Source organism: Lagopus muta, chromosome 20, assembly GCF_023343835.1.
Source record: "Lagopus muta isolate bLagMut1 chromosome 20, bLagMut1 primary, whole genome shotgun sequence".
Lineage (NCBI taxonomy): Eukaryota > Metazoa > Chordata > Aves > Galliformes > Phasianidae > Lagopus > Lagopus muta.
This window is the reverse complement of record NC_064452.1, coordinates 2,930,754-2,946,930: the sequence shown is the minus strand read 5'-3', so window position 1 is coordinate 2,946,930 and position 16,177 is coordinate 2,930,754. Positions and strand designations below refer to the sequence as shown.

General features: G+C 51.5%; 3 protein-coding genes across 5 annotated transcripts in view; 2 read left to right on the top strand and 1 right to left on the bottom strand.

Moving 5' to 3' along the window:
- VPS53 (VPS53 subunit of GARP complex) overlaps nt 1–8,506 on the top strand; it is a 49,055-nt gene extending 40,549 nt beyond the window's left edge. Inside the window, exons 19-22 of the mRNA XM_048966828.1 lie at nt 2,441–2,510; nt 3,892–4,029; nt 5,771–5,875; nt 6,231–8,506. Coding sequence (XP_048822785.1) covers nt 2,441–2,510; nt 3,892–4,029; nt 5,771–5,875; nt 6,231–6,401 — 484 coding nt within the window. The 3' untranslated portion in view covers nt 6,402–8,506. The remainder of the gene's footprint in view (nt 1–2,440; nt 2,511–3,891; nt 4,030–5,770; nt 5,876–6,230) is intronic.
- A 2,630-nt stretch (nt 8,507–11,136) lies between these two features.
- Nucleotides 11,137–14,767, top strand: RFLNB (refilin B). The gene is made up of 3 exons (XM_048966718.1): nt 11,137–11,448; nt 12,206–12,315; nt 13,019–14,767. Exons 1-3 carry the CDS (start codon nt 11,239–11,241, stop codon nt 13,347–13,349), a joined length of 651 nt encoding a protein of 216 aa, XP_048822675.1. The 5' UTR covers nt 11,137–11,238; the 3' UTR covers nt 13,350–14,767.
- A 106-nt stretch (nt 14,768–14,873) lies between these two features.
- Nucleotides 14,874–16,140, bottom strand: C20H17orf97 (chromosome 20 C17orf97 homolog). Of its 3 annotated transcripts, XM_048966717.1 has the most exons (4): nt 15,924–16,140; nt 15,681–15,782; nt 15,258–15,373; nt 14,874–15,173 (listed from the first exon to the last, which is right to left on the bottom strand). In XM_048966717.1, exons 1-4 carry the CDS (start codon nt 16,138–16,140, stop codon nt 15,024–15,026), a joined length of 585 nt encoding a protein of 194 aa, XP_048822674.1. In that variant the 3' UTR covers nt 14,874–15,023. The 3 variants fall into 3 exon arrangements, with proteins under 3 accessions (XP_048822674.1, XP_048822672.1, XP_048822673.1); XM_048966715.1 differs by having other exon boundaries at nt 14,874–15,373; XM_048966716.1 differs by having other exon boundaries at nt 14,874–15,370.
- Between the last annotated feature and the right edge of the window lie 37 nt (nt 16,141–16,177).

Genomic DNA, 16,177 nt, shown 5'->3' with positions numbered 1-16,177 from the left:
ATCCTCTAATCTCATCTGTCATTTTCGCTTTGTTTTGACCCATGTGCAACCCTCACTGCCCTGAATTAGTGAGAGGCGTGCAGCAGCGGGCCCTGGGGGTTACATGGAGGAGGGCTGCAGCGAGGAGCTCTGTTGGTTTGGAAGCAGAATGCTGAGCTCAGCCTGGGCGAGTCCACAAGGGCTGGGCACGGCGTAGTGCAGCGCTGCGGTGACGCAGTGACACCGGGATGCTTGGGATGACATCCCATCATTGCTCATCTCCCTGCCTGCCCTGCTCAGCACATCAGCGTGGGGGATTGGGAAAACACAGGGCTGAGCCTCTCCCATCGGATGGGAGCCTCTCGCATGCTGTGGTTTCTGTGCTTTAGGTTCCTCGTCTGCTTTATTGTTACACGAGGGACTTGTCTGCTTCGATGGAGCTGGTTTTACAGCCGAAGCTGCAAATGATTTCTGGCATCCAGTGGAGCTCTGTGGATGTGCAGGGAGTTAAAGGCGTTCAGAGCACAAAAGTGTGTGCTGAGCACTCACTGCTGAACGTGCACGTATCGCTCACATTGGGTTTGCTTCCAAGAGCCAAACTCTGAGTCCTACACAAGAAAGTCGAGTGATTTTTTCTTTTTTTTTTCACTTAAGGGCAACTGCTCTTAAAAAGAAAAAGAAAAAAAAAAGCCCTAAAAAAACAGAGCAGCCTTTGGATCTCATGGTTTGTCTCGTCTGTCCTGCTAGAGCTGAAAAGCTGTTTCCAATAAGACAGCATGAAATAACAGGCATGCGGGGATGGAAGGTCGCTTTCTCCTTCTGCACTGATTGTGGGTGGCCATCCTAAAAGGCCTGGGAATGGTTTTATGTGAGGCAGAGTGCTGGCTGTGAGATACCACGTGGTTATATGGTGCTAAAAAGTTTCTCATGCACAATGTGAGCATCAGCTCCATGTCTGACCTTACAGAGAGCAAGAGCATTGGACCCACATGCAGATCAAAGGTACAGGGACCTCCTGTGCTCTTCCCCTTGGACACACTGCTGCACCCGGAGCTGGTGGCATTGCCTGAGCTCCAGCTGTGCTCAGCACTCACTAATTGCTTTCTGGGAATCATTCACACACCTGAAAAATGGCCTTCTAAGGTATAACCTGCCTCCTGAGCTATCTCTAAGTGCTTTATTACAGGAGGAGGCAGGGCTTGTTTTTCTCCCCTTATTTACGTTCTATTGCCAAGGCTGTTTCTCCAGTGGCCAAATTCAATGTTGTTTAGGGCAGCCCAGTAGCTGGTTCTCAGCAATGGTTTGAACTTGTTCTACTTGATGCCTCTCCAGGAAAGGATGATTCAGTGAGAGGTCACAGCTGTGTCTGAGCGAAGGGAAAGGGAAGGAGATTTTGCTTGGGAAGGCTCTTCCTTGAGCCATTTCGTGCTCTGTGCTCAGCAGCTTGGCATGTTCTATGCCTGAGTTATGCTTTTGTCATTTGTTCATGAGGAAGGGTGAAAAATAAAAGTCCTGGCTTGGAGAACAGGTGTCAGGACAAACAAGACGCTGACGGTGCTCTTTTGTTCATTGGAAGGGAAAAAATAGCTTGACAGATGGGAGGGGGAAACCACACTGAATTCACATCATCACCAAAAGCAGCGCCTCATTCAGAAAACAGACCCAACTGTGAGACCTAAGGACAGAGATGCTGAAACTGAAGAATTGCCTCATGTTGGGACAAGGCCCTGGAAATAACGTGAGCTGCATCCAGCTGATGAGGGCTCTTATCTTCTGCTGCTTTGCCACAGGAGCACGAAGCTACCACAAAGCCTGCTAACAAGAAGCAAAAAGCCAAAACCAAAATTCTGGGATGCTTTGTGCAACGTGGTGGATATTGGGCTTGGCTTCCAGCTTTACCAAATTCTCTGCTATTGAGTGTATGTACCTTGAGCATCATAGCAAAATAGGAGAATGTGTTGTCCTGACTCTGTTGGCTGGAAGCTCTCTGGAGGGATGCTGTCCTGCGTGTGTCCCTGCAGACCTCCAGCCCTGGCTGGATCTCAAGTTCAGTTTGTAATATACGTGTTGTGGAATTACTGGTGTGCAATAAAATGTCAGTTCTGGATACAATCTAGATGCTTCCACTCCATGTCCATGAATAGCTGTACTAAGCCTGGTGTGTAGAACGTACCATAGTTGGTTTTCTTGTTCTTTAACTTGTGCTGTAGTACTTCATATATAATTTACAGCAGTTCATTTATGTGCAGATTCTCAACTTAAAGATCATCCTGGAGTAAAGCAGAATAATTAATTTCTATTTATTATTCTTAACGTGCCTAGAGTCAGCTAGAGAGCCATGCACCTACTGTGCATTTGTGGAAAGCCAGGTGCTGTTGTGGTCCTGCATGCTTTGTTAGCCCAGCATCCCATATGATCCAGATACTGACATTAACTGTCATTCTGTGTCTCTTCTTTGCAGCTCTTTCATTCCCAAGTTCATCAACCACCTCTTTAAGTGCAAGCCTATCAGCATGGTGGGAGCAGAACAGGTAAGAAGTAGTAGTTGTGTTCTAAGTAGTATTTCACCATTTCTGTATTCAAGAAGTCCATACAGATGTTGGTAAAAGGGGCAGAATTCGTGTACACTCACTGCCTGCTCAGCCATCAAGCAGAAGGATGCCATGTCCTGCAGGGGCTTTGCCCACTGGCCCCAGGTGCTGGCCCCTTCTGCTGGGAGGAAATGAAGCTGAAGGAGCCAGAGGGCTGATGACAGAGTTTGTGTCCTGGCCAACAGGGAGTGCAAACAGATTTTTGCCTCCTATGATTTTCCTGCTATGTAAGAATGGCCATCATCTTCCTTTCCTCAGAACTGTGCCAGGAGATTGGGGTCATGGTCACAAAGTGGGATATTTTTTCTATTTTGTTCCCAAAATTGCCAAACCTGAACTTGGTGGGAGTTTGGAGTCTTACTAGGCAAGAGGTGCTGGGGAGCCTTAAGGCAGAATGGTTTCCTTTCCATGTAAGTGAGCACGAAGAAGTCTACATGGAAAGGAGAATTCCTCCGCCAGGAAAAAAATTCATGGGGTCTGTTAGGATCTGCAGGAATCCTGCTCTGAGGGACAGCCTGACAGCACCAGGCTCAGCAGCTCTGCTGTGCACAGAACTGCCCCTTTGTGCTGTGGTTTCCTGGCTTCCCAGAACCGTACTGATAACATCAGTTCATCTCCTGCAGTTTCTGACCTCCGCCTTTTTAGACGTATGGGAAGAGTGCAGTATTGGGGTTAATTTCACTTGGTGACATCCTAACCCATAGGAGTGGATTGTCAGGCAGGGGCTGAGCAGTCAGTGCTGAACACAGAGGCTGCTGCTTGCTTCTGGGCTGCTGAAAACCACCATGCAGCAGGCTGAGAGCTGCAGTCAGCACAGGATGTTGTGCAGTTCTTAGGGTAGAGATGTTGTGTTGTAATTCTTTTTTAACGTGGAAAAACAATTGGTTGAGTAAATGCAGAAAACTTGATGTAATTGCTTGTTAGCTGCAAGAGGAAGCATGTTGGTAATTCATTTGACCTTGGTATTTAAATAATGATCCAGCTACAGGTAATCAAGATTGTTTGTACTGTTTATAGTTCTCAGTTCATACTGTCAGAAGGAAGAGGAGGGAGGAATGCAGGCTGTGTGTGCCAGGTGCTGGGCTGCCCCAAGGCCACAGAGCAGTGCTGTTAGAGCCAACAGCTGGTGCTGATAAATAGCTGTGGGTGATCTTGTCTCCTTGAAGTGCCATTACATGGGTCAGCCCCTCCTGTCCCTGCAGTCCCATTACCAGGATGCTTTCAGCGTGAGAAGTATTAAACTTTTGGCGTGTTGGATTATAGCAGCTAATGGAGCTGTGTAGAAGGGACCCACGTAACAGGGTGTGATTAACTATTGCAGCTGCTGCTGGACACTCACTCTCTGAAGATGGTCCTCCTGGATCTGCCCTCCATCGGGTCCCAAGTGGTGAGAAAGGCTCCTGCCAGCTACACAAGGATAGTGGTGAAAGGCATGACTCGGGCTGAAATGATCCTGAAGGTAACTCAAGGCTTTTGATAACCTGCCAGCCAGACTGCTGGCCTGGGAATCCAAGCAAGCAAATTCCAGGGGGCCCTTGCTCTGAACACAGCACTGCAGATTGCACGTGAATGTATGCGTGCTTGTACGGGTGTGCTGCCAGCTGCTGCAGAAACCTGGCTCGTTGGCCTTGGTTTTGCTGCTGCTTCTCTTTTATCACCACATTTGGGGTTTTGTCCTCATTTTTCAAGATAGCTGAGTGCTCAGGTTCTGCTTACTGGGAGAGCTGAGGCAAGCAGGTTCCCCTGGGAGGTTGTGAAAATGAGAGCTGACATCCATGAGTGTCTGTCTTAGGGCAGACCCTCCAGTTCAGGTTACTCCAGGCCTTTGTGCAGACTTCATCCCGCAGGGGAGCCAAGCTGTGCTTGAGTCACCTGTTTACTGTCTAGTGCAACAGCCAGTGCAAACATGTCTGGGTTACTGTATTCACCAGAGCCCTTTTTCATTTTCCAGACCTGGTGCCTGGAAAATGACCCAAAAGCTGTGTGTTGTCTTCATAAAAAGTAACGAGCAAAGCAATCTCCCCTGCTTCCCCTTCCCCCTCATTGTCTTTCTGCAGCAAGAAGGTAGGTCTGAGCCCAGGGGAAGCCAAGGGAGCTCTGCAGTTGTGCTGGGCAGTGGGTTTGTCCCCTGCTCGATGACCACACTGTGAGGATGTTTCTGACAGTGATTTGGGCTCTTTGTGCTCGGCCGCTTCTCCATGTTGCTTTGCTCACCCACCCAGGGTGATGTCATGGCTGAGTTTGTGTTCTGGATTCGTAAATCAGTTCTGAAATTCTCTGCTTTTGGGATGAAATGACTGAGGTGTAATTAGATACGTTAAAGCAAGTCTAAATTTTTGTAGAAATAGCCTGAAGAAAAATACCCTTTTATTGCCAACAGGAGCAGGAAACAGTGTTGCCAGTTGTGCACGGAATCCAGTCTTTCCTTGATGCTTACACTGTACATTGAGGAGTCTTTTCCCTAAGAAATTCACTCCGTCAGAAGGATGGAGTAATGCACTCAGGGTCACAGGCTCTCCTCCGTATTACTGAGATGGTTTAGAAGTGATGCCTCTGTTGCACACAGTGCCACTGTGACGCACTGAGTCCTGGCTTGTACCCGTGCAGCTAATTCAGTGGGAGGATCATTAAGCCCACGGATGGCACAAACATGTTAATTCAGCTAAGCTGCAGAAAGCTCAGATGTGAGCACAGAGGAGGGAGTCAAGGAGTGCACATCCTGCAGAGCCATTTCCTTTCTTCTCTGGCTGCAGTGTCTGAAGTTCCAGCTTTTCATCTTAGCACTGGATTTTTACAAGGGCTGTAAATTAAGGATTTATAAGCATATACATGGCTATGATGTTTCATTGGTCTGAAGTGCAGCGAAAGAGAGAAATGTCTCAGTGACAGAATGCAGTGTGGGGTGAGATGGGTCAGTGGAAACATATGGAAACATTTTCAGAGATGGGGAAGAGTCTGGTCCTGTGCTCTTCCTGCCCTACATGTTGCCATGCACATGCATGCATGACTCCTGCTGCCTGGTCCCCTGCTGGGCAGGGGACTTCAGCTCACATTTACCTGTTGGCACATGCAACGCCTTACTTGTTCCTTAAACATTGTATTTTATGAGAAACCAGACCTGCTGTCACTCTCATGCCTGAACTCAGCACTGCCTTTAGTTCCTAGAATTTGTCTGAGCTCCTCTGTTCTTGCCTTGGCAGGTGGTTATGGCCCCGCATGAGCCCCCAGTTGTGTTTGTTGACAACTACATCAAGCTTCTTGCTGACTGCAGCACAGACACTTTCCAGAAGATACTGGACATGAAGGTTAGAAACAGTCCTGCAGAACTTCTACTCGTTTCTAGAGCTGCTCTGAGATTATTGGTGACTCAGTAGAAATAAAAGGGATTTGGGAGCAGGAAAGACATTTTTGAAGGCAAACGTGTCCTCTCTACCGTGAAAGTGTGTAGAGTTGCTCCTGAAGAGCACCTCCTCAGTTTGGTTAGCGTGCTTATAGCTATATAAGCTATATACAAGGGGCAGAGCTCAGCTGTCTCTGTGTCACTGAGAGATCTGCTGTTTGGGGGGTGAACAAAGGAGATTTGAAATGAGTTTTCCTGCAGTCATCAGCCCATGTGCCTGCTCCTCGATCTAACCTCATTGCTTCCCTTTGCTGTGGCAGGGCCTGAAGAGGAGCGAGCAGAGCAGCATGCTGGAGCTTTTCCGCCAGCGCCTCCCAGCACCTCCTTCTGGGGTGGAGAACAGCAGCTCACTCTCACTGAGCACCCCAACCCCTGAGCAGGAATCCTCCCGGATACGGAAACTGGAGAAACTCATCAAAAAAAGACTCTGAGCAAAAGGAACCTGTTGCTCAGGACTAACTGCAGGCACTGGGAGAGCACAGCTCTTGGGAGTTAATATTTACAGAATGCTGCTGGAAGATCCGTGTCCCATCGCTCTCATGCCCTGTGATCTGTTGCCCATCATGTGCTGTGGCACTGCTGCTCCATTCAGACCAAGGGAGAATCTGACCACGGTGTTTGCCCTTAGATAGCTTAGCATGGGTGAAACCCAGGACACCGTGGTGGAGAAAACAGAGGCACCTTGAAGTCAGCAGCTACAAAAGGGGTTTAGGTGCACAGAGCATCTGGCTATGATGTGCTTGTCCCAGCTACCAGCCCAGTGAGGCTCACCTGCTGCATCACTATGGATTTTGCCTGAGAACTTGGTGTTACTGCTTGCTCCCTGCTGCAGAGCTGCTCCTCTGTTTCGTTATTTATTTGGGGATTGGGAGGGACAGAAAGAAATGAAACAATGATGATGATAATAATAATCTTTCACAACTTTCAGGCATCTGAAAGCTCAACTGCAATTGTTGGAAAGGCCCGGGACAGAGCCATGATGCCAGCACCAAGTAGGATCTGCTGGGGTGTCAGCATCCCTGCCCTGCCTGTGCTGGGTCCCAGAGGAGGCTCAGTGCAGGCACTCATCACCTCCTCTCTACCCATGCTGGATTTCTTCCTGAACTCCTCTGTACCCTTCTCCTGGGACTCTGAAACTGTGTGCCCACTCAGTAAATAATTGAATCCCACATGGACTTTGGGGCCAATAGACCAGCTGTGCCTGCTTTATGTTAACTCAAGATTCACAGGTATTTGCAGGAAAAATGTCATGTAACTGTCCTGCAGGTGAGGAGTGAATGCACTGTCAGATGCCTTCCAGGTGAGGTCCCAACTTCATTGAATTTGGGTCTTGTGACTTTAATTTTTAGGGGACTGATCCCTATGGATGTGTCACTGTGGACATCAGCACTCATTGCTGCACAGCTGGGAGGGAGGGGCCAGGCAGACTGCAGGAAAATGAGCTCTGTCCACCCAGCCCCTAAGATTCACTGCAAGGGGAAAATGAGAAGCTCCCAGCACAGCTGCCATTCCCTGCAGGGGCTGTATTTGTGGGGCATGGGCTGCACCCCTTCCTTCTGCCCATTTGGTGACACTGGGAAGGCAGGATGTGTGCCCAGCATAGTAAAACCCTGTACTCCTTCTGCACAGCCAGCAAATCAGCCTGCTCCAAGCAGTCAGGAGATGGTCACAGGATTCGAGCAGAACGAACAAACCCACAGAGAGATCCTTACTAGGCAGGTGTCTCCTAACGGCTCCATACGCCTTAGCCCTGCAGTGAGGTGCATGCCAACAGGTGAGGTAACACTGTCTCTTTTGGCTGTGTTTTTGGGGTCCCCGGGCCAGGATCCTGCAGTGGGAGGTAGCAACGAGGAGAGACAGCATTACAGATCTCCCCAAACCCATTTATTCACTTATTTCTTCTCCTAATTTCACATTGGGTGACAAAAGAAGGGTATTGGAAAGCTCATGGGGATTGTGAGCAGCCCTTCTTAAAGGACACATTATCTCAAGGCACAACGTGAATTATTGTTGTTGGATGCAGTGGTTGGGGTGGGGGGAACATGGTGCTGCAGAGATTCATTATTCCCAGAGGGGGGAAATAATTTATTTGAGATAAATTTTCGCTATGTCTGTGGATGACTCTCTCACTGAATTATGAATAGCTGAAGATGGTGTTCAAGTTATCGTCATGTGTCTTTCCCTGAAGGCTTCTCCTGTTTCATTCTCTGTGTTTCATTCTGGAAATAAGAGGAAATAAAAGGAGAAGTGGATTTTTAGTTTCAGCCCTTGAGGAGTGCTACAGGTCTGGATATTTTGAGTTCCACTCTGCATTTTTCTATTGCCAGTTTTGAGGATTTTGTCCCCCTGACTTTTGGGTACTTCTGGGGTTTGGCACGTCTGTATGCATATGTGTCAGCTTTTGGCATTTACTTCTCTGGGGAATAAAGGAAGGTTTTTTCCTGTGTACAGTGTCACTTTTAACGTGCTTTGGCCGAGGTGTAATTCTGGCTGTGTGTTGGACTGTGACACTGAATTAAATGCTTCCTGGATGCTTCTGGATGCTTTCTGTACAGCTGCACACAGCAAAGTGCAGCAGTTCCTCACCCAAAACTGTGCTGGGGCTCATGCTCCTGATTGCTGTGACTCCCTGGCAGCTCTGCTCCCTCCTGGCTTTCCCACCTCGTTGGCCTCTGTAGCCCCGCTTAGGAGCTTGGTATAGAATTAGCCTGGAGAATTAGAGCCTCATTTGCTTTTCTCTGGGACTGCTGGGTTTACTGCCTGTGCTCATTTGTGGATCTCAGCCAGAGAAGCTCTGCTGGCCCTGAGCTCCCAGGTGTGAACACATGGGGTTGGATTTGGGGCTTTGCCAGCTTTTGCTTTGCAGAGAGCTGGTGCCATCAGTTCTGGGGTGGTGGCGACCAGGTGCCAGCATGACTCGGTGCCATCACCATCATCCATCAGAGAAGAACCTGATTCCCAGGGCTGTGCAATTCCCAAATCCCTGCAATTCCTGCTGCTTCCAAGCGTGGCTGCGAGCAGAGCTCGGTGTCCAGCTCATTTGTGGTCTGCACCCACGGGAGCAGCCTGGTATTTCCCATCATTTGGAAATAATTTTCCATCGTTATCAAATAACACAGCATCCTTCTGATTTGTTTCACCAGCCCTCAGGGATGGCCCCCCGGCTCGCTGTCAATGCAGTTATTGTTTGATTACTGATTACACTGAGCGAGCCCAGCCCTGGTGGAAAGTCCTTTATAGAAAGAGGAGCTTGATAAGAGTCTCAGATCTGCTTTGTCCCAGCCAGGGGGCAGGCAGTTAAAAAGTAAATAATGTGGACAAACAGGGAAAAGATTTCCAGGGCCATTGGTGATGATGTATAGATCCACACAGTATGAGAGGCTTAAAGAGAGAGGCTGTCAGCAAGTGTCCTTTTAATTGAGCAGCTACAATTCTGCTTAACCCTTTCACTTTCACCCTAGCAAAGAAGTTATCAGCCCTGGGCACGGGCTGCAGGGTGACTTCAGGCTGCTCAGACCCCTCTGCTTCAGCTGCTAAACCCAGAAACAAGAGCCAGGAGGGGCCCAGCACTGCAGGAGCAGCACTGGAGACACCTCTGGCAGCTGCTGGGGGAATGCCACAGGTCATCCCTGCTGTAAACAATGCTGACTTGGTTACTGGCAGAGCAGTCGTAGCTCAGGAGCTCCACAGCAGCTCTGAAACAACAATTGTGTTCATCCGGAAACTGCTCCAGCAGTTCATTTCATAGAGGGCTTTTATGGGAGGTTTTGGAGCAAGAGGCGATCGGCTTTCCCACTGCTCTTCTTGGGGAATGTGTTTAAATCAAAAGGAACCGAACACCTGTCCAGCACATTTGCTCAGACCCCAAAGATTTCAATCAATTATTTTTTTCAACGTCTTTTTTCTTTCCATCTGCTTTTTTTTTTTTTCTTTTTTTTTTTCCAGCAAAGACAAACAGCCTCATAGTATTTCTTCAAAGGAATGTAAATTCCTTGAGGAAGTATCCGGAGTTCCCAGCACAGCATAGCTGCAAACCACAGACGCCTACGGCTGAAAGCTCCGCTCTGCTTTCAATTTGGGGGCAGCGAAGGAATTCTTTTTAAGGCTTTGGGTTCTCTGGTGCTGGGCCCATCAGGCCAGACAGCGTGTTCCTGCACGGGGCTGTTTGCTTTGGCTGCCTGCAGGCATTGCTTTCCATCCACACGAGTATTCCCCCACCGAATCTGATGACACGGCGCAATTACTTCATTAGGATTTTCCAGAAACCCTTCCTTTAGTCTCTTTGAGTGCTGGAAAGGCCTCTCCTGTTTTCCTCTTTCACCTTCTGCAGCTTTGCCTGAATAATGTGGTTGAGGGCGGCAGCGCAGCCGCATGGCTTCAGCTCTGCAGCGGGAGCTGGGGGCAGCTCTGTGATGTTTGAAGGGTCTTTGTTTGAAGCCTGTCTTTGATTCTGGGACCTTATTGCTCGTTGTGGCCAGGTGAGGTTGATTTATTCTCCCAGTGATAGAGAGGTGATGGCCTCATGTCACGCAGGGGAGGGTCAGGTTTATTAGGAAACATTTGCTCTTAGGAGTGGTGCTGCAGTGGCACACAAGGAAGTGCGGTGTCAGGGGGAAATTATTTACAGAGAGAGTGGTGAAGTATACTAGAACAGGCTGCCCAGAGAGGCTGTGGATGCCCCGTCTCTGGAGGTGTTCAAGGCCAGATTGGATGGGACCTTGAGCAGCCTGGTCTAGTATTAAAGAGGGAGGTTGGTCCTGCATGTGGCAGGGGGTTGGAGCTTCATGATCCTTGCGGTCCCTTCTAACCCTGGCCATTCTGTGATTCTGTGATCTCAAGCAGCGGAGATGTGGCACTGAGGGCAGTGCTCAGTGGGCACGGTGGGATGCCGTGGGGCTGAACCTGGGGATCTGAGAGGTCTTTTCTGACCTGACTCACAATTCCCCACTGCCTCACCACCCTTGCAGCCGGGCGCACGCGGGGCGTTCAGCTCAGCTCACCACAGCGGACGCTCACCGGGACGCCCCACGGCTCTTCTCCCCACTGCTCGGTGAGGGCTGCGAGCGCCGCGTAGGCCCCGCCCCTTTGTTTTAGCCACGCCCCTTTTGCGCTAACCACGCCTCTTCTCGCGGGTCACACCCCCTTAAGCCACGCCCATGTGGCTGTAACCACGCCCATTCTCGTGACCGCGCCCCCATAGGCCACGCCCCTCTAGCCGCCGCTGTCCGGGCGCAGGGCGCGGAGCGGGGCCGGGCTGGGGGCGCCGCCATGGTGGGGCGGCTCAGCCTGCGCGAAGTTCCCGAGCTGCCCGACGCCAGGAAGCGGGGCGACGCGGGGCTCGACAGCCCCGACTCCGGGCTGCCCCCCAGCCCCGGACCCGCCCATCCACACTGGCCGCTCTCCGCCGGGAGTCCGGAGCGAACCGCGCACAACGGACTGCCGGAACCCGAAACCCACGCGTCCGTCTCCGCGGCTGCGGTACGTCCCGGGCGTTCGGGTCCGTCTGGGGGGGAAACGGGAGGGAGGTTCGGCTCGAGGGAACGGCGGGTGAGGCCGCAGTCTGGGGTCTGACGCCGAGGGAGTTGGCGGCTCCCAGCCCCGGGCAGCTCGGTCTCCCGTCGGAGTTGGGATCGTTGTGTGACCCCGCAAAGCCCCGCGGAAAACGGCTCGCGGTGTCCGGAGTCCGTGCCGGGACTGGAGCCGGTGTGCCAAAGCGCTCCCAGCCGGCAGCGTCCGCGCAAGGCTGCGGGAAGCGGTCCTGAGCGTTACTGCTGAGTTACGGTACGAGCGTTCATACGGCAGAGGTGGAACTGGGACGGACTGAGCGCCGGAGGGGGATCGGAGACCCTGAGGACGGCAGGGAGCTCGGCACTGCTCTTCCAGCAGAGGGCACGGGGCTGCTGTGCTGCAGCAGTCGGTCCTTCCCGGTGTGGGACCTCACAGGACCGTCGCTGCTTTGGTTGAATGCTTTTGGGACGGTGCTGTGGTACAGCAGCCACGTGAAGTTTATTCCTTGCCAGCCTGTGGGCTGTGCCTTCCCTGTGCCCTGCGCTGTTCCCGAAGGGAGCGCTGTGCTCTCCAGAGCTGTCCCCTGCCCACCTCCTTGGGGTGGTGTTGTGCCCTTGGGTTGCACCCCCAGCATTCTGCCCAGCAGATTCTCCTGCACATAACAGGAAGCACTACAGAATATGCCAATGCTGTGACTTAACAGGCGTTACTTTTACTTTTCTCGCAGAATTCCACGTTCTCTCCCAGCCCTGCTCTCTCCAGCTGCCCTCCAAGACTGTGTCCTTTATCCTTTGGTGAAGGCGTTGAGTTTGACCCTTTGCCACCAAAGGAAATAAGGTAAATACTGTGTTACACCATCACTGGTTGGAAGGAGCTAGCGCATAAAGGAGTAGCTGGGCCTTATCAGTGTGTGAGTCAAGTTAATTTATTTGCAGAGCTGTTGCTCACGCAGCTGTACATTCCTGGACCTGGACATTTGCACAGACTGAAGGAGTGTTCAGCCTCTCTTTAATCCCATATGGTTTTTTTCCAGGAAGACTTCCTGTGTTTTACAGCCCTGCTTTTACTCCTAAATGCTGCCTCTCAATTCATTAACCAGGAGAGGACCTTCACAGAAGCCACCTCTTTGTTAGGGGGAAGGAATTGTCCTCTGCCTGGTGCAGGAGGGGCTGAAATCTGCAGGCCTGGAGGTGGGAAGGAGCCCAGTGGGGCTGTTTGCACTGAGTGAAGGCCAACCCAGAGCTGCTGCAGCGTAAAGGGGGTGAAAGATCACTCTTGACAGTGAAAAACAGAGAGTACAATATGGACTTAGCACAGCACAGAGTAGGGATGCTTCTGTGCAAAGCCTAAGGGTGAATGCAGCCCTCTAGATTGAGGCACTGGATGGCTGTAGGCTTCCCACACTCTGACCTGACAGCAGTGGTGGGGAGGTGGTTCCCAGTGCTGGCAGTAGAGCTGAGGAGCAGCGCTGATACTCCATTTCCCACAAGCTGCACAAGCAGAGCTCTCCCACATCTCTCCCCTCCTCTCTCCGTTCCAGGTACACCTCCTCAGTGAAATACGACTCAGAGAAGCACTTCATCGACGACGTCTACATGCCCGTGGGCTTCAGCGTTTCCTCCTGCAGCCAAACCATCGTCTGCGTCCCCGACTGCACGTGGCGCAGCTACAAAGCCGAGCTGCGTTTCCAGCCCCGCAACAAAGCCCAGCGCTTCACCAGCACCACCATCGTCTACCCGAAGCACGCCAAGACTGTGTACACCACCACCCTGGATTACAACTGCCGCAAATCCCTGCGGCGTTTCCTCTCCAGCGTCGAGCTGGAAACCTCTGAGTGTTTCGGGAGCGATTGCGTCCTGGATGGCTGCTGAGCGGTGGCCGTCCCCGGTGCTCCGATCCGTCCCGGTGCTCCGATCCATCCCGGTGCTCCGATCCATCCCGGTGCTCCGATCCATCCCGGTGCTCCGATCCATTCCGGTGCTCCGATCCATCCCGGTGCTCCGATCCATCCCGCTCCCGTCTCACCGCGCTATCGCTCTCTGTTTGCTGCGCTGGGTGCAGAGCCCACCTTTGCAGTCCCCACCTCTTGCTCAGCTCCTATTCCTACTTTAAGCGTCAGGTGGTTTTCGGTGGGGGTGTGACTCAGTGAGGGATTTCTTTGCTGTTAAAGGGTTCCCTCCCCTACCCCGCAGTGCAGATGGAAAGAAGGGGAAGCGTTTTCCCGGAGAAAACAATAATAGAATGTGGGATAGCGTTGGGCTGGGGGAAGTGTATTGGATGCTTTGTGGGGATGTGCAAAGATAAGGGCTGTTCAGTCTTGCGGACAAACCACCAGGTCTCTGGGTTACGTACAGCCAGAGCTGTCATTCATTTTGGTTTGGATTATGGGACTCTCATCTGGAAGTTGGCCTCCTGGAATCTGCTGGAAAGAGCTAACAGAAAGTCTGGGGTGCTGTGCTTAACAGATCTGAAATGTTATCCAATGGCATTCGTGTCTGCTCTGAAGGTATGATTTGGAAAGAAGTGTAGAGCAGGAGAGAAACTGCTTTTGCAGCTCCAGGCAGCAGAGAAGGGATGAGGACGGGGTAACAGCTTGGGCTGCAGGAAACTGCTGCCATGTGCAGCAGGAGAGTTGTGGGGCCAAAGGGAACAACTTCAGGTTGCACTGGCAGCTCTCAACCTGCATCTAATGAGGATTTAGTGAGTTAGAGACCCGGGAGCCTGTCCTGGAGCTGTGCTTAGGGTGTGTATGTGCACATGGGGTGAGTGGTGTGGAAATGTACTTCAGCATGAACTGATCTGGGAGACTGCAACAGGGAAGCAGGCGTGAGTTGGTGCGGTTTGTTTTGTCGTCCTTTTGGTTTTGTACTTATTTATTAGCTCAGAACGGAACGTCCTTCATCTTTGCTTCAGGTAACCAAATCCCAAAACAGTTCCAGGGTGGCAAAGGTTCAGGTGGGCTCTGCTCCAGGATGAAGAGCAGCACGGTGTTGTCATTAAACACATCAGCTTCAGACAGCGGAATTTAGGGGGTGCATCTCAAATCCACACCAAGATGGTCCCTTAAACACAACCCCAAGGTGGCACAACCTGGTTTTTATGAAGCAAGCCGATGCCTTTTAATGTATTTTAATTAGTAGAGATACTTTTTACTTTTTATTTATGCTCCAACATCTGCAAAGCTCTGGTCAGCTCTGTGCAAACGCTCTGATGGCTGTGGAGTTTGTCCCCCCCTCTCATTTTCAGTTGTCTTTTACTTTACTGATAATAAACCATCTGAAAAGCGTAATGCAGGGAGGCCTCGTTGTCCTTCATTTCTTTTTCACTCAAAGCTTTTCCGTGGTTCTTATGGTGTTTGCATAGAAATAAATACATCATTTACCCCCCCCCTGCAAATATCCCATTCTTTGTGTGGTTACAAACCGGTGAGCAATGAGCTGCAAAGCTCGCTGAGAGCTTTCTGCTGACAGCTCAGGCTGCAGCTCGGAGGGCTCGCTCAGTATTCAGGAGCTGTTTGCTGCCCTGGAAAAGAACTGCAGCACTGCTCAGTGTGATGGGTGATGCCCTGCAGTGGGGCAGTGTTGCTGCAGGTACAGCTCATACCGCTTCCTTCTGTTCAGCCTGTAGGTTTGCAGCCTCTCCTCCTCCGCTGCGGGGTCCTCCAGGATCCCATCCCACCGAAGGCTTTCCTTAAACTGAGCAGAAAGGCTGAGAGCTGTTTGGCTGCAGTCTGGAACGGTGGAAGCTGATGATGAAACAGTGCTGACCTCCGTGCCCACCTGTGCCCCTTTGGCTTTACTTTGGGTTGAGTCAGAGTTCTTCCCACGGCCAAAGTCCTCACGGTGTGCAGCAGGGCGAGCCTTCAGCTTTCTGGGTTTGCGGTGGTGTTTTCCTGCTGGTGAGATATCAGCCCCATTAGCTAAAACTCAGCCCTGAGGCTTTCCTGCTCTTTCTTTGTAACAAAGATGATGAAATAATCCTATATTTGCTGTGCCATGCACGTGTCCATTAATAAGGAATCACAAATGCTACCGACATTTGGGAAGCACAGGTTTGTCTGCTAGGTTAACCTAACAACTCCCACACCTGCACCATGCACTTACATACCCATATGGCCACAGATGGAGCACTCGGTAGGAGCTGTGTAGGTTCACATCTGGCCTCGAGTTGTGGCTGTGTGATCTCTCCCCAGCCCATCTCACCTCCTTGCATGGCAGCAGTGCTCTGCTCTGCTGGCTTCTCCAGGCCCTGTGTGCAGCCCTTGGCCCCCTGACGTCTACTTGCCACTGTGGCAGCTCCCGAGCCTGGGAAGGTAAGGAGGGGTTCAGTGGAGAGATGTTCGTTGCCCCACATCCCCATCCGCCTGCCCTCAGCACATCACCTCCTCTTCCCCAGCCCCTCCATCTCGACCCATCCCCTTCTTTCCCATCCATCTCTCTGCTCACCTCCCTGTTTTGTTCCTCTCCTCAGCGTTCTCCCCTCCATCTCCCCGCGTCCTCCTGCTGCTTGGTGATGTCTCCAGGACAGCCATGGAGCCAGGGCTGGCCTGGGCTTGTCCTCTTGGCTGGGACCCAGCATTGCTCTGCGCATGGCAGTGACACACAGCGCTGCAGAGGGACCGCAGCTCAGCCATGGGGCACCACGGGGCTGCCATTCCCTCATCTCCTTGGTGATGGAGGGCTGCAATGGCAGCTGGTGG

Bases quoted from the DNA above. Each gene is read 5' to 3' on its own strand.
- RFLNB (XM_048966718.1), top strand. From the start codon at position 11,239: ATGGTGGGGCGGCTCAGCCTGCGCGAAGTTCCCGAGCTGCCCGACGCC. The intron at 11,449-12,205 runs GTACGTCCCGGG...CTTTTCTCGCAG, and splicing joins CGTCCGTCTCCGCGGCTGCG to AATTCCACGTTCTCTCCCAG. The intron at 12,316-13,018 runs GTAAATACTGTG...TCTCCGTTCCAG, and splicing joins TTGCCACCAAAGGAAATAAG to GTACACCTCCTCAGTGAAAT.
- C20H17orf97 (XM_048966715.1), bottom strand. From the start codon at position 16,140: ATGAGGGAATGGCAGCCCCGTGGTGCCCCATGGCTGAGCTGCGGTCCC. The intron at 15,783-15,923 runs GTGAGCAGAGAG...TTACCTTCCCAG, and splicing joins GAGAGGAACAAAACAGGGAG to GCTCGGGAGCTGCCACAGTG. The intron at 15,374-15,680 runs GTGAGATGGGCT...ATATCTCACCAG, and splicing joins CACTGCTGCCATGCAAGGAG to CAGGAAAACACCACCGCAAA.